Source organism: Ipomoea nil, unplaced genomic scaffold, assembly GCF_001879475.1.
Source record: "Ipomoea nil cultivar Tokyo-kokei standard unplaced genomic scaffold, Asagao_1.1 scaffold3087, whole genome shotgun sequence".
Classification (NCBI taxonomy): domain Eukaryota; kingdom Viridiplantae; phylum Streptophyta; class Magnoliopsida; order Solanales; family Convolvulaceae; genus Ipomoea; species Ipomoea nil.
Genome location: NW_017619515.1, coordinates 384,651 through 409,209, shown reverse-complemented (window position 1 = coordinate 409,209; position 24,559 = coordinate 384,651). Strand labels below are relative to the sequence as shown.

The following is a 24,559-nucleotide window of genomic DNA, read 5'->3' as shown; positions in this document are numbered from 1 at the left end:
TGCGCACCATACTCTAACAATCTAGTTAAGAGTTTTGGTTTATCTCTGGCTTAGCAATTGTGGTACTGTGCTAAAAAGTTTGAAAGTCTAGTTTGAAAGTCTATTCACCCCCCCCCCCCCCCCCCCTCTAGACTTTCACCTTACCTCTTTTGGGACCAACAGAATTTGATGTTTTTACAGTTGTGTAGACATTTTATAACACATAGAATCCGGATTTTGTAGACATTGTTGAATTTGTGCGTTTTACAATAGATCACGGTGCATGTATTTGGACATGTGCATTTTATAATAGATAATGGTGCGTTTTCAGATATATCGTGGTGCATTTTTAGTGTATATTCTACGCTTTATTCCTGGTGTTGAATGTAGTGTATATTTATTTCAGAATGGTGTATTCTGAATCATGTAACATGATTATAATAAATAACATTGATATGTGTTTAGTTGTGTGATCGGTGTATTTTAAAGGTATGCAGGTATTTCATACCAGAGAATCACGTTTTTTGAAATGTGTTTGGTATTGTGCATTTTATAATAGATAGTGGTGCGTTTTCACGCATATCGTGGTGCATATTTATGTATATTCAACCATGCATTCATGGGGTTAAATGTAGTGTATATTACATTCAGAATAGTGTATTCTGAACAATGTCACTTTGATTATAATAAATAACAGTGGTGTGTGTTTTACTTGTGTGATTGGTGTATTTTACAGGTAAGTAGACATTTTATAATACAGAAATATTTGTGCATTTTAGAATAGATCATGGTGCGTTTTACTATATCATATGGTGCATTGTTATAGCGCAAAAAGAACACATGTAGATGTCACATTAGATGTCTGGCATCACAAAAAATTACTACTGGTCATCACAAACCACAAAAAAAACCTGTCAAGTCAGAGATATTCACATTGTCTTTCTTCCAGATTAATGTCCTACTCAAACCCGGAACTCTGCTGCCTGCAGAATATTCCTCTGTTTGTGTTCATTTAAGTCTGACATGATTAGGGCAGCCATGTATCGCACTCGTAGCTTGTTCAACTGATCCTTGTTGTCCTTCTGAAGTCCACACTGCCACTGATCTAATGTCTGCCTGCGGAAAGTCTCTAAATGGCGCATGAGAAAGATGCCACAATCCACCTTGTTGTGTGCATCTCTCCAAGGCATTTTCATTATCTTAGATTTCACCTTGTTCACTTTCTCAACCTTGTATGAGGATTTCATGTCAGACAAGAACCTTGACAAGAATTTTTGTTGCATCAAGTAATACAAATCTGATCATTTTTTGTTGTAGTTGTGCATTAAACATATGTAATCAGTCAGGCTTAGTGTGTTACCAAATTTGCAAGCACAGTCCCATACTTGTTTTCTTTCTTCACAGTGACAGAAGAGTTGTCAATAATGTCAAATCTTTCCATTATTGGGCTAATGGAAAGCAAGTAGTAGTGGTTGCATGATATAATTGGAAACAAAAACTGTTATAGAAAAAAGATATGTTTTTTACGGGGGTTAGTATGAATCCAAGGATGGTTAGTAATGCACCACAAATAGATAAACAATAGCATGCACCAAATGTATATTAATATCTTACGTATAGAATGGTGTTCCACCTAACGTCGCCTGCGATGAGTTTGTCTGCAACGTACTTTGATTTGAATCTTTCAAATCTAACGTCCTCATCTTCTTGTGGGTCCACAACTGTGAACAACTGCAAATTGTAAGGGTATTTTTGTTAGAACTGTAAGCTTGTTAAAGTTGAAGCTAGGTTTATATGTTCAACTCACAGTTGTCCACAATGAAGCAATGAACTTTGTACATCCCCTTTCTGACTCACGGATGTTGATTATGGCTGCCCAAGCATCAATTATAGAGACTGGGATCTGTGAATCTGGCCTCATTGACAGCATATCTTTCCAGTGGATTACCCTTCCTTCATACTTGAATAGTTCTTGGGTCCTATTGAAACAAAAGAAATATGTTAGGTATAAAACACAATCAGTCACTTATCATTTAGTATAAACACACCAACAGTTAACATAGTATACACTAATATCACATAGAATAACACATCAATGTGCATAGGATATTTATGCACCAACATCATTATATAATGCACCAAATATATATAAACAGCACACCATTGTTTCTAGAATGTGTTGTGCTTACAGATCTGGATTAGGGTTTTCCAATACCCACTGCCTGATAGCTTCCTCTGTTGCAGTTAATGGTGTGTCAATGTCAAGCACGTATGTGATAGGTCTTCGTGCAATTGGGCTATGCACTCTAGCTAGGTCTTTCCCCTTGTCTGCTGGCTGGGGTGGGGGGTGGACTTGATGCAGGGGCTGGCTGCCCTTGGCATTCTGGTGTGATCTGTAATATTTAAAGGTGAGAGCATCAGTTTTTATAGTGTGTTAATGTTGGATTTATTATAGTTCATTACCTCAGTATTGGTGTCATCCACGCGAGTCTCATGCAAAGCCTGTTTATGTTGGTCAGATAGGGGTTCTTGTTGAGCTGTCTCAGTGCATTCTTGAGGTCTGTCTGCTGCTTGATCCTCATCTACACCCAACTGAACTTCAGCAGGCTCATCAGCTTCGTTAACATCCTGGTAGTCACGTGCAATATCACTCACATCTGCCCAGCTTTTGTTTGGTTCATCCTGTGACAATCCCAGGCTGAAAGAGGGTATATCATTTAGGAAATTCCTTTTGTTTACCGCACGCACGATCTCATCAACTGCTTTCAGAAACTTAGGGTCACTCCAGTAGGCGTCTTCTCTTTGGGTAAATGTCAGTTGTCCATCTTCTTGTGCTTTGAATCCTAGCATCTGTCTAGCAGACTCAAAAACTTGCTTGAATGTATGATGTTCCAAAACGGCAGCAGGTGCATTTTCAATCAGTCTGGATATTCTCAGTAAACTTGTTGCAATTGTCCTTGTGTTGCTAGTAATCTCATCAACAAACTCCTGCGTATGCACCACAAGGATATAATATAAACACACCAATGTATATCAAAATATGCACTAAATACTCTTAAAAAGCACACCACTAGAGTACATTATATTATTCACACAAACTGATTAAGGTACCCCATTGTAAGATGCTCAACAGTCTATAGGTTTTAAAACATTAAAAGAGATATAAGGAGTACACCATGAATATGATTCAAGTGGTCTATTTTACCTGTAACACAGTGGGAAGTGGTGCATTAGTTTCAGTAGGCAGTGGTTGGGGTGGAACATCAGATTGTATTAATGGGAGACTTCCTTCTTTGAATGGTGTGCTGTCCAATGGCAAGGCATCATCAAGACGACCATATCCAAAGCCGCCAGATTTTATCTCAGCTTGTTCTCGTTGACGGAGTAGCTTAAATGTCCAGCTCTTCATGGCAGGGAAGCTTCTTGGGACTGTCCTCCGGTAGAGCACCACACGGTCAACATAGAATATCTGCATTTTGCATTTTAGATTATTAATCGGTCAGTGGGTAATAAATTAGATGCATCTTGCTGGTAGTATATTTACCATCAGGAAAATAATTGGTCCTCCGTATCTTCCATCAACACTGTCCAGCCATGCCTGCTTGCTGGTGATGAGCATTCTACACCAATTTAGATTCTTGATGTTATCAACATTTTGGAAGTTGTCAATGTAGCTTTGGTTGACATAACCATTGACTTGGGGCTCAACCAATACACTCATAACGAGAAGTGCAAAGTGCCTTTTGAACCAAGGGTCAGTAGCTTTTAGTGTCAACATATGCTCAGACATAACGTGGGGGGTGATGTGGCTGTTATTCTTTCGAAGCATTGCTCTCCAGCCAGTCAAGAGTTTAGATACCTCCTTGGATGCCCTCTTCACAATTTCTATGCCTCCTATCGGCAGCCCCATTGTGGCAGCAACATCATGTTCTGTGATGGGGAGTCGTTCACCAGTGGGCAGGTTTAATGTGTTGCTCCTAGCATCATAGTTTTGAACAAGCCAGAGCCCCAACTTCCTTGGCACATTGGTAATATTCAGGTCAAGAAGTCTCCCTAGTCCAATTTCCTCTACACTTTTGCGATGCTCATCAGTTAGATCTGCAATTGGGTTCATTAATTGTGTGGGAAGGGGTCGTATCTTTAGGCCAGTTTCTTTGTCTTCATCATCCAGTACGTCTGTCTCATCATTTGAGCTAGACTCATCTTGATTTTGTTGCTCAGTATCCTCACTTTGCAGCTCATTCTGGATTCTATCAATGAATTCAAGGGCTTGCTGCTTCCTTATATGTTTTGCTGCTGGGGGGGGGGGTCTTCTAGTTCTAATGCCTTCCTCTTGGTGTCTGCATGACATAAGTTCAATGTTGAAAAATATACCAATATCAAAATAAAACATACAACAATGTTGTTAACTCTATTCAAGTGACGTAGTTCAGAATACACCATTACTTATTGAAATATACACTACAGTCAATAACACAAACACAATTTAAAATACACCAATATCAAAATAAAACACACAACAATATTGTTTACCCTATTCAAGTGATGACAGTCAGAATACACCAGTAGGATTGATATATACACTACATTCAACAACACAATCACAATGTAAAATACACCAATATCAAAATAAAACACACAACAATGTTGTTTACCCTATTCAAGTGATGACAGTCAGAATACACCAGTAGGTATTGAAATATACACTACATTCAACAACACAATCACAATGTAAAATACACCAATATCAAAATAAAACACACAACAATGCTGTTTACCCTATTCAAGTGATGACAGACAGAATACACCAGTAGGTATTGATATATACACTACATTCAACAACACAATCACAAGGTAAAATACACCAAAATCAAAATTAAACACACAACAATGTTTCTTACTCTATTCAAGTGACGTAGTTTAGAATACACCAGTAGTTAATGAAATATACAATACAGTCAACAACACAAACACAAGGTAAAATACACCATTACACCAGTATTTATTGAAATATATTATACGATGCCGATGACAATACACAGAACAAAATGATATGGACGAGTGGAAGCATGTAGGGCACTGTAAATACTCTAATACCTATTTAGTATACACCGATCATCAAAAAAAAAACACAAAAAGGTTTATTCCGAGTCTATAATACAAAATACACTGAGTTCATACCCATGCGCGCCGGTTCCTTGCCTTTTTTCACCATTGTTCGCCGTCGTTCGTGGAGTAAAGAGAATACGTTCGACGGGAGGGGGGAGAGAAGTGGAGCGGTTCTCTTCGTGTGTTTTGGGATTATGAATCGATATGACTCGATATGACTTGTAGAATGAGGTCTTACACAGTGTTTGAATAGAAGGAAATGACAGTTCTACCCCTACCTGCTGAGTTCTAGTTAAATAGGCGCGCCATTTAATTACTACCTTGTCCGTTGGATTGAAATGATCTGATGGTCCTCATTTAACCACACGGCCACACCTAATGTATAGGCCACATGTGATCACTCCTCTATATATATATATATATATATATATATATATATTTATATATATGTGTGTGTGTGTGTGTGTGTGTGTGTGTGTGTGTGTGTGTGTGTGTGGGGGGGGGGGGGGGGGGGGGGGGGAAGGGATCAGGTGCATTTGTTGCTTCCTGTGAGGATATGCGGTGGATAATGTGCGTGAGGTTGATGTTATCACATATTTGCTTGTTATTATAGTTATTTTGAATCATCACAGTGATTAAGTTCTTTAATTTTGTCTATTTAATACATATTTTCCTTGCTATTATCATTTAATCATGGTTCACACTTGTTTTGAATGTTTTACGGTGTTTGTTAGTGTTTTTGAACCATTCTAGGTCAAAGATATGAGAAAGGGAAGTTCAAGGATGAGTTTTGAGCAATTTTGGACGAGTTCGGGGCCCAGTGGACTCGACGCGTCGAGCCCTTGGCTCGACGCGTCGAAATTTTCCAGTAGCTAACTAATTCGCGCACAGGAAGTCTCGACGCGTGGAGAAAATTCTCGACGCGTCGAGAGAATAGGCGTCTATTTCTGGGATAAAACAGACGCTTAAAGTGGCGCAGCTGGGCAAAATTCAATACAAGCGCGAGATCTCTTTTCCTAATATCAATTGCGCGGATTTCAAGGCTCATATCTCCATATTAAAAGTTAGCAATTCAAGGAATCTTCCAAATTCTAAATATCATTAAAGACAACAATTTCTTTATTTAAATATAGGAATTAGAATTTGAGTCCAATTTGGTACAAGATTCCTATTTCATCTCAACTTTGTACCCACTATAAAATCCCTCCTTCCTCAACCCTAATGGAAGAGACGGAGACAGAGAGATTTTCAGAGATTCTTGGAGACAAGAAGGAGAGAAATCAAGAGCCACAAGTTGTCTTGGAAAGCAAGAAGAAGACTAGGGAGATTTGGGAAAATCGTCTGGTTAATTCTTGTACTCTTTTGATGATTTGTAATTCTTTATTTATATTTGCTATGTATAATTTAGTCATGCTTGGCTAAATTCTTTAGAGATTCTTGGGTAAAAGTGTTTATGAACCTATGTGCCTGAGCTCTCAGTTTCTTTAATATATTATTATTTGGGTTTAATTCTTGTGTTGCAATCGTGATAATATTGTTTGACGCTTGTAATTAATGGCCATAGTTACTAGCTTCATAGCCATGTTTGTGTCACCAATGGGAGTTGGGGCATAAATTGGGGCACACACGATTGCACCTAATGGTTGGTCCTTGGGAAAGGGGAACTTATTAGGGGAAGTTTATTCTAGATTGTTGCCAATCGGGAGATGGTAGTAATTAGGAATAATTGAATGCTGATCTTTGATCTTATTGGGTGTTTAAGCCATGGGAGTGGAAATTCACTAGGAATAGAGATTACGGGAGTAATTCGATTCCACTTTGCATTCCCACACAAATCTTAATTCCAAACTAAATATTGCAAATGATAATTGGCACTAGGTGATTAAATACTTGAATCCCATGAATCTCAACTTCTCTCTAATTGTTTTCAAAATCCTGAACCTCTGTTTTATTTTATTTATTTTATGCCAATCAATCATCTAAGTAATTGTTAGGATTAGCTCTAATGAATAAGTTAGTAACTAGTGCTTGATACAACCACTTCCCTGTGGATCGATAACTCGTACTCGAGAATTATTTGTTTGCAAATATACTACGCATCAGAGGTTTATACTTAATTTGCGTGAGATTTGTACTCAATGTGCCTGAGATTTGTATTTAATGTGCGTCATGTTAATATGCGTGAGTTTTGTACTTAATGTGCATGAGTATTATGTTTAATGTGCGTGAGATTTGTGCTTAATGTGTGTGCGTATTTCAGAATTACGAGCTCAGAAGGAAGCAGAACAGAAACTCACGCACATTAACGCTCAAGCTTCTTGTTACTTCTTCCTTCAATTTGGCTATGGATTCTGGATTATCAGCTACCTTCAGTGCAGTTGAATGTTTATATAAATGACGCACGCACAGTAAAATTTGCACAGCAGCTAATGTTGTATTATTCCCATAATTTTTAACCACCATAGCTCGCCTCCGCATCATCATCATCAGGGAGGGGGCAAATGGTTACTGGGGATGGGGAAGAAGCTGACATTAGTATTTTCTGCTGCATTTTACACATTCACGCACATTAAGTACAAATCTCAGGCACATTAAGCACAACACTCACGCACATTGAGTACAAATCTCACGCACATTAATCCACCGCACATCCGCATGGGAAGCATTTGTCGCACGGGAACCTTTCACTATATATATATATATATATATATATATATATATATATATATATATATATATATATATATATTGGAGTTTTGGCCTATGTAGTATAATTTTTTAAATAATTTTAATGTCAAACATATTGTCGGTCAAGTAAAACTATTAGAGTTTTTTTTTTTTTTTTTGGCCCATTAATTTTTTAAATAAAAAAATTAGATACTATTATACTCTTTAAGATGCTTAAAAAGCTTCATTTTGAAGCGTTATTTTGTTTTTAAAAATAATATTTATAAATAATTAAATAAACTAAAATTTATAGGAATATTTCCATTATTGTTTGACAAAACTTGTACTTTAACTCATTTTAATTAATTTAACATGGCTTATAATTAATTCGGACCGATTAAAAAGTTTCCAACAACTTGTTATTCGCCACCTATACAATTGCATTCCTTATTTCCTTTGTCCCATCATCCATTCCACCATAAATGAGCTGTATAATATATATTTACCTTTATTTATTAAAATAAATAAATGAGCTGTATAATGCATGGGGCTTCAAGTTGAAGCAAAAAAGTCTTTTGATATACAAAATAATTAAAATATGATTCTTATATCAAAAGATCATGAATTTGATTCTTATTAATATTTTTTTAATGGAATCTATCACAAATGGTCTTAGGCAGTTTATTATCTCTCTTGTATAGTTTACAGATTATTATAGAAGAGCGAAATTTTTCTTGTATACTATCAAATAGTAATTGTGATTTTTCTCATTGTCTATTAAAAACAAAAAAACAAAAAAAACAAAAAAAAAAAAAAAAAACTTCATAAATACTGCTGGCCTCTGCCCCATTATGAGATAGATCCTGATTTGGATCCATCATGCCTTGGAAGTTTTATAACACTTTAAATTGTCTAACCACCTAACCTACCCTTCATTATCATCCATTCATCCTCCATTGGTCTTTATATTCCATTCAAGACTTGCTTAAACAACTTCATGATTCTTTTGAGCTTGAGTTTTGATTAAATTTTACTCCGTAATTAAGAGACATCTTCTAATATATGTTGATTTAATTATATAGTTCAAACCCCTAAACCTTACTCAAGCAGTACCAAACTACTTTCACCAACCGCACTATTATCACCAGATCCTTACTGATCACTTAGCTGACATTTTGATGACTGAAAGAGTAAACCGCTACAATTGGTCCAACCGCAATTCATCCAGACAATCTATATATCTAGAGAACAACTAGAGCAAGAGCAATGGACTATCCAAACCGTTCTAACCACTTTTAGACACTGTTTGAGATAGCAGTAGTAGTAAGGTTGGAGCAGTTGGGTCATTTCAACCGTACCTCTCTCACCATATCATCACTCATCCAGTTGAAATTTCGACGGTTGAAACAACGGACCACTACAATTGCTCCAATCGCAATTTATCCAAGTAATTCATATGGAGATCGAACAATGGAGCAATGGCCCCTCAACCACTTTAATCACTCACCAAAACAAACCTTTTAATGAATTTGAAACAATCATTTCATTCTTGTGTTGTTTTACTTTAACCCCGATTTCATAATTTTTTTACTTTTTTTTTTTTAAACAAAAAAGGTAAAAAGTTGTGCAAGAGAAAGGGTAAAATGAATACAAGAAACCGAAAAAATTGCGAAGTGAACGTGGGATGATAGCACGTGAAAGAGGAAGTTTAAAGTCATCCTACGAGTTTGAAGACAAAGAAACTACTGCGGAGCTGTCATTTCTGCTCTGCGATTTTGGTTCTTTTGTTAGGTAATTAAACGGTCGAATTTGCTTTTGCTGGGGACCATCTTGTCTCCTCTGCTTTCTTTGCCATAAACGTCCTCGAATAAGATTCAAGCTTTTATGAACTTCCCAAATGGATAACTTGCAACTTGCAAAAGTTTTCTAGGGTGTACTTGGAAATTTGGAAAATTAGTCAATTTTTATAAAATATTTTTATTTTTAGTGTTTGTTGCATTTCAGAAAATTGTCTTAGTTAGTGTGTTTAGATAATTTTTCAGAAAATAAGTAGAATTGTATTAAAAATTAATATTATTTATTAAAAAAAAGAGTAATTGTTTCATAATATATATATATATATATATATATATATATATATATATATATATATATATGTATGTATGTATGTATATATATAACTGATTTCCGAAGTCGGAAACCAAATAATCTGGTTTCCGACTTCGGAAAAAAAAAAACATCTTATTTTCAACGGAAACTAGTAAATGGTTTCCAATCAACGAAGAAGATGGAGAATATGAAAAAAGTTTCTTTGGATGAAAATGGCTTCCCTTAAAAAAAAAAAAAAATGAAGTGATTTTTTGAAAAAATGTGATTGTTTTTCCTTTGACCGGAAATCAATTTCTGTTGACCATCATTTTCCCTCCTTACCAAATCCTAGAAATTCGAAAAAAGATTTTTCAGGAATCATTTTTCGGGTTTTCAAACACAACCTTAACTTATCCCATGAAATGGCTTTTATCTTATTCAATTAATTCACAAGTAATAAATATGTAAATTTTGACATTCAAAAATAAATATGTAATTTTTGTTTAATGTATTCAATTGTGGGTTTTTGTCTGACCACTTGGCAGGAAGAAAAAAAAAAAAAAAAGTAGTTGGCAACCACCCAACGCTCGCAGCAAGCAAAAATTGTAATGCCACACACACAAGCAAAAACTCAAAATAGTAGTATATCTTGGATTTTTGTCTCTCTGCTTTCTCCTAAGTTATGCCCCACACATACACAAGCAAAAAATCCAACAAAACCCATTGTTGGAGACGCTCATAAATTAACTTGATCGAAATTTTATAACTGAATAGTAAAAAAATTTGATATAATTTTAATCACAAATATGAATGCACATTTATGTATTATCAAATATACTCTCTAGTTTTATTCAGTATATTTACAATTCTATGTAGTACACTTTTAACGATAAAAATTGTAATATTTATCAAAATGTTATCATATTTTTCACTTTTTCCTTTGCGTTATAATAGTTGATTTTCTTAGATTGTCAACTAGCATTTGTTCATTTTTTTTACATGAAAACTTACTCTCACTTAATCTTATATAGAGAGATTGTGAAGGCATAAAACTAGGCTAATACTCTAATATATAGCCTAGTAACTCACTAAACCCAATATTTTATATAATAATATAATAAATTTAATTATGTATAGTCATTAGACATTCCATATTAATTAGTTCACCATATTAATTAATGTTATGTATTTATGCTAGGATTTTTAGTATATGAAACAATCCACCAAAATCAATAGGTTTAATTTCCTTTAATTTATAACAAAAATTGTCAACTTACAAGTCGCAAGTAATATTAATAAATTAATATAAAAAGTGTAACATTTATAAATCACCAATTGAATTGTGTTAAAAGAGTGCACATATGACATACCACGTTTCTATTGCTACACTATCCATGAAATCTAATATACTTTTTTGTGCACATCTTCAATACATCTAAAAGAAATAATAGATGTTATATATTAAATTGAAAATATTTTATCTAATTGATGGGATAATTGAGACACCAGTGAGTTGAGTTCAACCCATTGCATATACTTGTTACATCTAAATAGTCTAATTAATACTGAACAATAGTATACGAGAGATCTGACCTCGCATAAGAGCGGAAGCGTAGTCGTGTTGATCTCATCTCCAGCCACAGTTGATGTTCCTGTTGTGTTGCCTCTTAACGGTAGACCGTTAGCCATTATTTACCTCATACCTGGCTCAGAACCCTAGATGGTGTATTAGTGTCTACTGATCAGTATGAGTACCGTAACTGAATGTGCTATATCATCAATCATCCTGTATCTCATCAATCCAGGATTATATTAGGCACAGAGTCTGGTTGACTAACAACTTCTAGTTATTTAATCCAACCAAATCACTTAATAAGCCTAGTCAACTTGCACCACTTAATTAAGACCCTAATATATAATATATAATATATATTATTAGGGAAAATCTTACAATACTTACCCGAGGATGTAATGAACCGGCACACTATTTCTTGTATATATCATTATATATAATCTATGCTCTTGTCTTACATTATCTAAATTAGAGTTAATTCTATTTTTGGTCCTAGAATTATAGGTGACAATTCACTTTTAGTTCTTTTTTTTTTTTTTTTTTTTATCAAAACATCACTTTTTGGTCCTAGTATTATTGTGACATGATCAATTTTGGTCCTCTATCAACAAAATCATTGAAATAGCGTTAAATTGAATGACATTTTGAACTTTTTTGATAAAGGACCAGAATTGATCATGTCACAATAATATTAGGACAAAAAAAAAATTATATTTTGATAAAAATGAACTAAAAATAGATTGTCACCTATAAATATAGGACCAAAAATGGAATTAAGTCATCTAAATTAATACCGCCACTAATATACCATGCTTTATGTGATTAAATTACAAAGTTTTTGACACAAAATTTGAACTACCACTACTAACTAAAAATAGAGTAGCATAACTAGAAAGTCTCTCTCATCTATAATATATTACAAAATACAATAAATACAATTGTCGGTAATAATTCCGTTGGTTATTAATTAAAATTGGATTAACGTCTCTAGCATGCAACATGCATGCTTGCTTGTGTCACATTCAAAAATAAAAGACTTGCCTTATAAGCTATGCATCGTACATACATACATGTAGTCGGTAGACAAGGACATTCCACCTCCAAAGAGTAATTAAAACAGATCCTCCATTTTCGAATCATTGCATTTGTCGTCCTCATCATCATCATCATCATCATCATCATTATTATTATTATTATTATTATTATTATTATTATTATTATTATTATTATTATTATTATTTGATAATGAGCGAAAACGTATCCACTGTCATTATCTGAGAATGTACATTATGTAAGGGTCCGTTTGGAAAGCTGGAAAATGACTTCTGAAAAATGTTTTCTGGAAAATGAGTCATTTTTCGGAAAACATTTTCCTTTCCCGTGTTTGGTTGCATTCTGGAAAATTGTTTTTGTTTGTTTGGTTCATTTTCTGGAAAATGAGTATAATTGTATAATTAAACATTTTAATTATTTTATTTAGAATATTACAACATGTATAATAATATATAATAATAATTTTAAGGGGAAGTGTCAAATATGCCCATCTACTATTGTCAAATGCTCAATTCCCACCACGAACTAAATTAAAGGCTAATTAACAATACTTACCTGCTAAATTTGTTCAATTGACTTTTTTTGCAGGTCGCTAACAAGTTACCAATCGAATTATTATAAAAGTAATTAAAAATAATTTAAAAATTAAAAAAAAAACGGAATTTCACAAGCCTAATGACTTTTATTATTAATTTTAGTTTTTTTTTTGTTTTATCCTAAGTTAATATTATTTGAGGCTAATGGTAGAAATTCCCTCTCGCTGGTTCGCGAGTTCTCTCTCTACTTTTCTGAGTTTTTCATCTCTGTGAGTTCTTCTTTTTGTTAACATGGATCCCACACCAGTTGTTCAATCCTTAGCCAACTTGACGTTTGCTGATCTCGATGACGATGTTTCTCAGCGACACCTTCAGAATGTTTCTCTGGATCCGGAGGCCGATGAAGTGGTCTACTATGCTGTGGGACGATTAGTGACAGAGAAACCTGTGAAGTTTCTCTTTCTCCGTGATACTTTGGCAACGATCTGGCGTCCTGCGATGGGTATGAATATTGATGAGTTGGCAACCCGCAGGTATTTGTTCAAGTTCTACCATGAGGCTGATATATCTAGGATCATTAATGATGGCCCGTGGACGTTTGATCAGAGTTTACTCCTTCTCAAGCGCCTATCTGATACAGAAGATCCTTTAGACATTGATCTGAATACTGCTGAGTTTTGGGTCCAAGTCCATGGACTACCACCTGGGTTCCGTTCGGAAGCTGTGCTGCGAGGCGTTGGCGATTTCATTGGTGTTGTCTGCCATTGTGATGAACGTAACTTTGATGGCTCTACGAGATCTTTCTTCAGGATTCGTATTACCATCGATGTTACTAAACCCCTGAAGAAAGGCATGCGGCTGAAAAAAGAGGATGGTGATTGGATTCAGATTGAATTCCGTTATGAACGCCTACCCACCTTCTGTTTCATCTGTGGATTATTGGGGCATGGTGATAAGTTTTGCAATAGAAGGGTGCAAGGTTGGGATCCTCTGTCTGAGAAAACTTATGGATCTGAGCTTCGCGCTGGGTTTCGGCGTAATATTCCGACGGGCGGGAATAGATGGTTGGCGCCGAACACGGCGGCAGAGAGGCGTAGCTGGAACGCGCCGGGAAGAGAGGCTGCCGCGGATTGGAAAGGGAAATCTCCACAAAATCAGCGTAATGATACTCCAGCCAAAAATAATCAGCACAATAATACTGATGGCATAAATCATGCACCGGTTATGGAAATAAATCATGCAACCAATTGTGAAAATAAACAAGATGGTGCGTCTGACGTGGAGGATGGTCTTTTAATCTTAGAACAAAAAAGACGTCGCGTTGAGCCCCATGCAGATGATAATGCTATTATGGTTGTTCCAATGGAGTATGAAAATTCCGGTTCAAAAAACTTGCTGTTGGCGGTGCTGGTACGTCCCAGTCCCGCCCATCTCAATGAGTACTTTATCTTGGAACTGTCGCGGACTTGGCAATTCACAGACAGTTCAGGAAGTTATGGCTTTAGAAGCCAAAAATAAGCCAACTTTTATTTTTCTTATGGAAACGAAAGTTAGAAGACAACCTGCTGAGAGTTTGAAATTGAAGTTGCATTTTGATGGTTTGTTTTATGTGGATGGAGGTGGTTTGAGTGGAGGATTGGCTCTATTCTGGAAGGATAGAGGTATTGCCCAATTAATCAGCTATTCGAAAAATCATATTGATATTCAGGTATCTTTGCCTAACATTTCACCGTGGAGGTTGACCTGTTTCTACGGCTTCCCGGATAGACAGGATCGGCAGCGTTCATGGGACTTGTTACGTAATCTGCATGGAAAATCCAATCTCCCTTGGTTGGTCATTGGTGACTTCAATGAGATTACAGTTTCGGTTGGTCATTGGTGACTTCAATGAGATTACAGTTTCCACTGAAAAACGGGGAATTCACAATCACCCTTCTCATCTCATGACTAGTTTTAACAATGCTCTAGATGATTGCCACCTATTTGATCTTGGAATGAAAGGTCGACCCTTCACTTGGGAGAAAAGTAAAGGTACTATCAATTGGGTAGAAGAGCGTCTTGATAGAGCTGTTGCAGGTGCGGACTGGTGCTTATTATTTGAGCATGCGACAGTGTATAATAAGGAGGTGTTAAACTCGGACCACACGGCGATTTTCCTCGACCTAGAAAAACCAAAAATCCGAGCTCAACGGCGACGATTCATGTTTGAAAATGCATGGCTCCGTGATGTAGGTTGCGGGGAAATTGTAAATGAAGCTTGGGAAAACTCTGTTGGAGAGACCATTCCCAGTCGGCTAGACTACTGTGGTGAGCAATTAAGAAGATGGGGTGGTGACTTGGGAAAACGCCTCACTCGGGAGATTGAAACTACACAAAAGCGCATCAATTTGCTTAGGGGTCGTACAGACCACTCATCTCTGGCCATGGTTCGAGAACTGGATAATAAAATGCGCCAACTTTATAGCCAACAAAATATCTTTTGGCGTCAACATGCCAAACAGTATTGGTTGACGCAAGGGGATCGAAATACAAAATTTTTTCACTGTTATGCGACTTCCCGAAAGAAAAAGAACACTGTTGTACGATTGAAAAATGAGGCCGGTATTTGGACAGAAGGTACATCTCTACTACTGTTGGCTAAGGATTATTTTTGCAATATTTTTCACACGGCAGGGAGTATGCAGTCTTCCTATATTGATAGGTTGCACCCTAAAATCAGTGATGAAGACAATGATAGATTGCTACAACCATTCACGCCTGATGAAGTTAAAGAAGCAATATTTTCTATGGCCCCGGATAAATCTCCGGGTCCGGACGGGTTTAATCCGGGTTTTTTCCAACACTTTTGGGGAAGCATTGGTAATGATATTACTAATTTTGTGTTACACTGCCTCCATTCAAGAACGCTACCAGAGGGAATGAATGATGCCTACATTACTTTGGTCCCCAAGAAAACGCTGCCTATGAGCATGGGTGATTTGAGACCAATCGCGCTCTGTAATGTCACCTATAAAATCCTTGCTAAAATGGTGGCGAATCGGCTTAAGGTGGTACTTGAAAAAACCATTTCTGATTCTCAAAGCGCTTTTATTCCGGGCCGGTTAATAACGGATAACGTCCTTATTGCTTCTGAAGTCATCCATTACTTAAACCGGAAGAGGGAAGGCAAGACGGGATGGTGCGCTCTAAAGCTTGACATGGCCAAGGCCTATGACAAGATGGAGTGGGATTACCTTCGTGCTATTATGGAAAAAATGGGCTTTCATACTCGATGGATTGAACTGATAATGCTTTGTGTATCTACAGTCCGCTACAAGGTTAATATGAACGGGTCTCTCACAGATTACATCATTCCCACGAGAGGATTGCGCCAAGGAGATCCCCTCTCCCCATACCTCTTTATTCTTTGCGCGGAAGGTTTGTCTCATTTGTTGTCACAATCAGTCTATGATGGCCGGATATCCCCATGTATTGTGGCAAGAGGAGCCCCAGGTATTTCTCATCTCTTTTTTGCGGATGACAGTCTCCTATTTTTTAAGTCATCGGTGCATGAGGCGAATGTGGTTAGGGATTGCTTAAAGGCTTATGAATCTATGTCTGGCCAAACTGTCAACTTCACTAAGTCATGTATTGTTTTCAGTAAAAATGTTGACAGCCATAACAAAATTGCAGTAGCTTCCACCTTGGGGGTAACTCAAGCAGATAGTATTGGAAAATATTTGGGCCTTCCTTTGGGTATTGGCAGAAACCGGAAGGAAGTCTTCTCTTTTATAGAGGCTAAGCTTAAACAACGGTTAGATGGGTGGTCCAAAAGGATTTTATCTAGAGCTGGTAAAGAAGTGTTACTGAAGAGTGTGGCTCAATCCCTACCTACATACACTATGAGTTTGTATTACCTCCCTATCACCTTCTGTGAGCACATTGAACGAATGATGAATAAATATTGGTGGCTATCAAAGTCTAGTAATGGGGGTGGTGTGCGTTGGTTAGCTTGGAATCGCATGACATTTGCAAAATCTGAGGGTGGTCTAGGCTTTAAAAACCTCAACAAATTTAATATTGCTTTACTGGCAAAGCAGGGTTGGAGGATTCTTTGTAATCCGTTGTCTATTGTTGCCCGTCTTTATAAAGCCCGTTATTTTTCTGACACAGATTTTCTAAAAGCTAAGTTGGGGTCTAATCCTAGCTACAGTTGGCGCTCCATTCTTGCTGGCGTAGATGTTTTGAGGCGTGGCTGTTTTCGGCGCATTGGTGATGGCAGGGCAACAAAAATCTGGCACCATCCTTGGCTACCAGATAAGGACCATCCATATGTCCAGACTCCAATCTCAGATGAACTTGGTGAGGCAGTAGTTGGATCTCTTATTGATCATACTACAGGGGATTGGAATTCTAACATGCTTACTACCCTATTCCTGCCTCGGGATGTAGAACTCATTAAATCAATACCTATTTCGGTGGATTTTGCAGACAAGTGGAGTTGGCGAGGAGACATTCGAGGACTCTATTCTGTTCGAAATGGTTATAGGATGCTGAGAGAAGATACAACGACGCCACCTACTCCATTTACAGCCTGGAAAGCTTTATGGAAAACAAAGCTCCCCCCAAAGGTGTTAAACTTTGCATGGCGATGTGCCAGAAATGTATTACCTTCGGTTGTGTCGTTAGCTACTAGAGGTGTCGTGGTGGATCCCTGTTGTCCCATTTGTCTCGCCGGTCCTGAAACCATGAATCATATCTTCTTTGAGTGTTCAGAGGTAAAGGATGTTTGGCTTGGCACGTTAGACCTCTCACTACAAGCTCAAGTAAGTTTTGAATTGTGGCTCTCCTCCCTCTTTGAACAATCTGATGCCGCAAAAATCTGCAAAAGTCTAGCGATATGCTGGAATGTGTGGAAAAGACGCAACGAATGGGTTTGGAATAGGAGGCTGTGGTCGATGGAAATGCTGAAGCAATTGGTGGATAGTTGCGTGTTGGAATGGCAGTCGTACAGTGCAGCCTCATCCCCCATAATCAGCAATCATACGACATTGGGTAGCAGTTTAGTAGTTCCGCCTCTGACTTGGGTAGTGAAGGTGGATGCATCTCTACAGTAGAATGGTGATATTGGTTTCTACGGGGTTGTGGTCTTTGATGATGGCGGGAGATATGTGGCAGCCAAAAGTGGTCCTATCCGCTGTTTGAAGGACCCCCATCTTGCTGAAGCCATGGCTATCAAGGAAGCTCTATCTTGGATACTCTCACAAGGCTGGCGAAAGGTTATTATCCATTCGGATTGTCAGATGGTTTGCAGGTTTATTAATCATGATCTCCCGGATTCCTCATATGCAGGCAATATTATCAATCAATGCCGGGTTCTAAAACGACACTTTGAAGCAGTGTCTATTGAGTTTATCTCTCGATCAGCGAACACATGTGCTCATGCTTTAGCTAGAGCTGCTAATGTTCATTCTGGTCATGTTACTTGGTTTTCTTCGATTCCTCCATGTATTGAACAATTTATTGTTTAAGTTTGAATAAAGTCGCTCTTTTCAAAAAAAAAAAAGTTAATATTATTTAACTAGTCCATTAAGTCTAATGACTTTTTAGCCACAATTAATTGTTTTTCCCTCCGTAGTCAACAACGATTACGAACGAAAAAAGAGAGATCATGAGCGTTCTTCGGCCATGGTAGCGACTTGCATTGGTTATGAAATTCCGTTTTTTTTAATTATTTTAAAATTGGTTTTTTAATAATTGGATTGGTAACCTGTTAGCAACCTGCAAAAAAGTCAATTGAACAAATTTAGCAGGTAAGTGTGGTTAATTAGCCTTTAGTTTAGTTCGTGGTGGCAATTGAGCACTTGCAGTAGTAGATGAGCCTATTTGACACTTCTCCCTAATTTTAAATATAAAAAAAAAATAACTAATAATATATATATCAAAAATATTATGGTGGTGGTGGTGGTGTAGTGGTAGTGGTAGTGGTGTTATTTGTTATATAATAATAATAATAATAATAATAATAATAATAACTGCTGGTGGTATGACGGTGGTGGCAGTGGTGGTGGTGGCGGCAGTGGTTGCGGTGGTATGGTGGTGGTGGTGGCAGCGACGGTGGTGGTGGTGTGATGGTGGTAGTGTGGTGGTGGTGGCGGTGGTTGCGGTGGTATGGTGGTGGCGGTGGCGGTGGTATGGTGGTGGTGGCGACGACGGTGGTTGTGGTGGTATGGTGGTGGTGGTGGCGGCGGTGGTGGTTGCGGTGGTGGTGGCGGCGACGGTGGTTGCGGCGACGGCGGTGGTAGTGGTGGTGGTGTGATGGTGGTGGTGTGGTGGCGGTGGTATGGTGGTGGTGGTGGTAGCGGTGGTGGTGGTATGGTGTTGATGGTGTTGGTGGTGATAGTGGTTGCGGTGGTATGGTGGTGGTGGTGGTGGTATGGTGGCGGTGGTTGTGGTGGTATAGTGGTGGTGGCAGCGGCAGTAGTGGTGGTGATGGTGGTAGTGAGGTGGTGGTGGTATGGTGTTGATGATGTTGGTGTAAAAGTTGGAAAATGACTTCCCCCAAAAAATGGGAAGTCATTTTCCTCCAAAACAAGCATATTTTTCAAAGTCAACGAAAAATGATTTCCATTGACTTGATTTTCCAGGCACATCCAAACAATGGAAACTTGGAAAATGATTTCCAGAACTTATTTTCCAGGTTTCCAAACACACCCTAAATTTTACTTTTGTATAATAATTAGCAAACCAGTCAAATCACACTAAGAAAACTGTGTGCAATGCAATAAGCTTGACAAAGAAAGTATTAACAATAATTACACTCGTAACTTTTTTGGTATAAGAATCATGTTTCACTCACTTATCTACACCTTTTGGAGCTTGCATTTGTTATTTAAATTTATAGCTCAAACAATACATGTTGTTGATGATGTTAAAGAAGTAGCCTCCGCTATGACCGGGGTTGACTTCTGTTTTGCTAAGCGATATGCTAATCGTGCTGCCCACTTTATAGCCAGGGAAGCCGTTTCTGAGTCAGGTTGCGGGGAGTGGTTTGATGATCATCCCCCCTATCTTGTTGATTGTCTTCTCGCTGATTTAATGAATTAATTTCTTATTTCAAAAAAAAAAAAAAAAATACATGTTGTTGTTGTTGTTGCTACAACTTTTTTTTGTAAGTACTAATATCTAGTTCTAGAGTACGTTACTTTTTTTTTTTCTCTTCGATAATTGTTTCTATTTGATTTTTTATTGTACTTGTTCAATTAGTCATATTTTGCATTTTAGTTTCTATCGGTGAAGAATTTGTCCAATATGGAATTTGAATTTTTTGAATTTGACTAAAAGATTCATTAATTATATATCTGGTTGCTTATTCTAAAATCTTTTTCTTTTTTCATTCCACTTATTTCTCTCGATCTAAATAATAAAATTGGTCTATCCTTGGAGGGGTCTTTTTCTATAAACGGAAGATTTTGGTTTGTTGTTCTTGTTTCTTTTGAAACTTTTTAAAATAATTTGATTTAAAAAAAAAAAAAAAAAAAAAAAAAAAAAAAAAAAAAAAAAAAACTCTTTCAACTGTAACCTTTTCATATTTTCTAATTTTTAGTAGTAGTAGTAAACGGAAGATTTAGTTTGTTGTTCTTGTTTCTTTTGAAACTTTTTAAAATAATTAGATTTTTTTAAAAAAAATTCTTTCAGCTGTAACCTTTTCATATTTTTCAATTTTTAGTAGTAATAGTAAACAATTTGAGGATCAAATTGGTTGAAATTGAAAACTAGGGGCTACATTGACAGTTAGGAAACAATTGAGGGATCAAAATGGTGATTTTTCCTTATCATTATTATTATTGTTATTGTTATTGTTGTTGATGTTGATGTTGTTGTTATTGTTATGGGAACTTCTATATATGGTGTGGATCGGCAAATCGTGCCAACTAAAACGTGATAGCATTTGTGTAATACTTTGGCACTACTATAAACCATTTTTATAATATCAACGTACAATTTATGATTATACATGAAACAATTTGGCATGGAATGGTTTCAAATAATACCATGTGCAATTATCCTCTAGTATTATTGGAAAGGTGGAATAATATTCAATAATACCATGTATAGCTTATGTTTATACTGAGTATTATTTGAAACCGTTTAAAATTATATTATGCACAATACCTTGTATTATTGAAAATGGTGTCCATAGTACCAATTAAGTACAATCAAATATTAGAAATCGACTGTGTGGTCGAGTAACATAATTGTGGTTTCAAATTTTAGTAGGAGTATTGACTCTTTGTGTTTCAGTAGGTTGAGAAAGTATGTATAAACATATTCTATATTATAAGTTATAACATAGTCAATAGTACTCAAAAAAAAAAAAAAATCACTTCAATATTACATAATGTCACAATATTTTAGTTACCACTACAATTGATCGACATATTAAAATTTTTAATTATTATTATTATTGTTGTTGATGCATGATATAACTTATAACCAAATTAAACAAATATAACCCATCAATTGTAAAATTCTTGTCTTCCTTAATTTCAACTCCTCAATTCAACATATCATATTTGATTTGACAGTTACTAATTACAAGTTCGGACTCGCCTTATAACAAATTATTGATCAACGTTTTGAGGATGTTAAATTATATTCATAATAATTTTAAATTTATAAATGAAGAATGAATCAATGATTAATTTAACTTAGTCATTTTTTTCTTGCAATATTAGCACCGTAGTAGCAAGAGTGCTAACATAAAGTAATAGGAAATCAATAATTAATGAGCATTCGATTCAAGTCTAATACAATTAATGCAAGAGTAAAAGTTAGAAGTTTAGTGAATTTGAGGTAATAATAATCAAGATTCAAATGTAAGTTTATTGAATAAAAATATATATAAATATAGAGATATCAATTAATTACACTATTCAAAACTCGATATTGATAAGAGTGTAAATTCACATAGTTCATTAATGAATTTTGTCATGGGATTATGTATATTTCCCATGTTGATGCAAAGTGCAACTACTTCGGGACTCAAAGAGTGTTGCCACTAGACGGATAGCTTAATTCTCAGGGCCTTTTGGTCCCTCCCTTTTATCCAAAAAAAAAAAGTAAAAAAAAGTAAAAAAAAAAAGTGCAATTACTTGTGAATGGATCCTATAATAGCTTGGTGTCATGTTTCTCATATGCATCCTTAAATTTCATCAATCTCTTATGTTAATTATTATCTTTGTTGATTACAACCTTTTTTCTCCTAATCAACAAAGTAAGATATACATTGAAACTAATCATGTTTGTATCAAGTAAAACTTTAAGATAATAAAGCACTCCCTTATAAGTTTGCTAAAAGAATTTCGCATCATCTTATTCATGTAGAAATTACTTCACGAGATAGAGTTCTATGTGACTTTAACTCAAGTAATTGGATATTTGATAAACAATAACAATTAATTTTAAAAAATAAAATAATGATTGAGTTATTTCTAGTTTGATTATAATATTATTGGATTGTTAGTACATTTGGTCATTATTTATTATTTATGTCATATTTGATACACAATTTTGTATTTATATCACATTTAATACTTTTGACCAAATTTTGATGAGAAAGTGTCAAACTTCAATTGACACCACAATCCCAATTTCTAATCATATTAGCAGCCCGGAAAAGATTACTAAGTGAGTGGAATATAATTATCGTACACGAAAGTTACAAATTCAATTCTTGCCAACACACTCTAATTAGTCAAGCTCATCGTATAAAATTTTATTACTGTAGTTAACCTATCATGTGTATTTGCGAATTATTACATGTGATTGTATTCATTTAGTGCAAATGCACATTCAACTAGTGGATGTGAAAAATCATTAAAAATGTATAATTTTGAATGGTAGATGTGATGTAGGCAAATTATGTTGGGCAACTGTGTGCACCATACATGGTACATACGGTTGCATAAACGACGTCGTTTTGACGTCCGATTTTAAAAAAAATATCAGTTTCGGTTGTTGTTAACGGCGTTATGTTGTGCATAATTTGAACTATATATCTTGAATGAATGAACTATATATACAGAATGAATGAACTATATATCCAGAATGAATGAACTATATAATTCAAAGTATGCACAAAATAACGCCGTTAACAGCAATCGAAATTGATTTTTTTTTTTAAGGCGGATGTCAAAACGACGTCGTTTTTGCAACCGTGTGCACCATGCATGGTGCACACGTATGCACAACATAATTTGCCTGCATCATTAGTTCATTACTTTTCTTTTAATTTTGTAAATATGATATTTTTACCTACGATATTGATGGATATATTATGACCGGAGTAAATCGATCCGAGAAAATGGAGCAAAAAAGTGGACTCGTGCTCGGATCAAGACACCCTCAGCGTAGGCCATACCGAGCTCGGCCAGGAGCTCGGTCGTGTGATCCACGGACTCGGTTCGCACTGGGACGCGATCAACATGGAGATGCAACCACCACTACCCCCCCCCCCCCCCCGCCCCCGAATTTATGGGGTGGCAGTTAGGGGCTGGGTTTGTATTTAAAAAAAAAAAAAAAAAAAAAAAAACCCACTTGTCTCATTAAGATATGTTCACTGTATTCTATCTACTATTGTCTTAAGCAACCGTTGTAATAGCGTGTTTACCATCATTTAATACAATATACAGTCTCCGCGACCTTACGACATTGATTCGCCTATTTATCTATTTCTCATATACGTTCTTAACGGGTTTAGGAATTCGGGTCCACTCCAGATAATTAAATCCATCAAATATTATAGTATTTTGCTTGTTAGAATACTATTACCACATGCACATTGCGCGAATAGTCAAATGTTCAATGTGTATTTTGAAATTAGTGTTTCAAAAGTTATTAAAGTATCATTCAGTATCCTGGCGTATATCAATGCAAGATTATCAAAATTTTCAAAAAAGTAAATATTTCAAGAATGCATAACTATGACAATGGGTATAAATGTCAGATTAATTGGTGCAATAACAGTTTTAGAGGGAAGCACTCTTAGTGGATAATACCCAAACATAATTTTTGCAACACAAAACTCTATTAATTGGCGTGATCCATGCTTTCTCTTGTTGCCACTTCTGTAAAAAAAAAAAAAAAAAAAAATGAATTCTTGATTTGATTTGGTCCCCTAGTATGCTTCATTGCCATTTTAGTGCCTTGGCGTAGTGCATGCCTTCAAAAACACAATCAAGTCTTCCTTCCCCAAAAAGGCAATGATAATAGGCATAGTTTCTCATTTGTGTTGAATATATATTGTAAATTAGGTGTACCGTTTCATCAATGCATAATACGTGATTATAATTAATTGACTAAAGTTCATGTTAACTTTTATTTTGTAAATTTTTTAATACATTATAACATATTCATAGTATATGTTTAACCATTATGTCAATTTTGATTGAGATGTGGATCAAACCTAAGAGCTTCCTTATAAAAATCAATGAGTAAGTTAACGATAATAAATAGTTAACAGAATATTTCGTTAATAAAGTTTACACTGACGGAATGCATAGATATTTTTAAA

At 35.9% G+C, this 24,559-nt stretch overlaps 1 protein-coding gene across 1 annotated transcript; it reads left to right on the top strand.

Moving 5' to 3' along the window:
• Positions 1-13,296: 13,296 nt before the first annotated feature.
• LOC109166091 lies at positions 13,297-18,101 on the top strand. The gene is made up of 3 exons (XM_019314980.1): positions 13,297-14,415; positions 14,486-14,713; positions 14,868-18,101. The coding sequence occupies exons 1-3, from the start codon at positions 13,297-13,299 to the stop codon at positions 18,099-18,101; spliced, it is 4,581 nt and encodes a 1,526-aa protein (XP_019170525.1).
• Positions 18,102-24,559: the final 6,458 nt, after the last annotated feature.

Excerpts from the sequence above, each read along its gene's own strand:
- LOC109166091 (XM_019314980.1), top strand. The coding sequence starts at position 13,297 with ATGGATCCCACACCAGTTGTTCAATCCTTAGCCAACTTGACGTTTGCT. Across the intron at positions 14,416-14,485 it reads ACTTGCTGTTGGCGGTGCTG|ACAGTTCAGGAAGTTATGGC; the intron begins GTACGTCCCAGT and ends GGCAATTCACAG. Across the intron at positions 14,714-14,867 it reads AAAATCATATTGATATTCAG|TTTCGGTTGGTCATTGGTGA; the intron begins GTATCTTTGCCT and ends ATGAGATTACAG.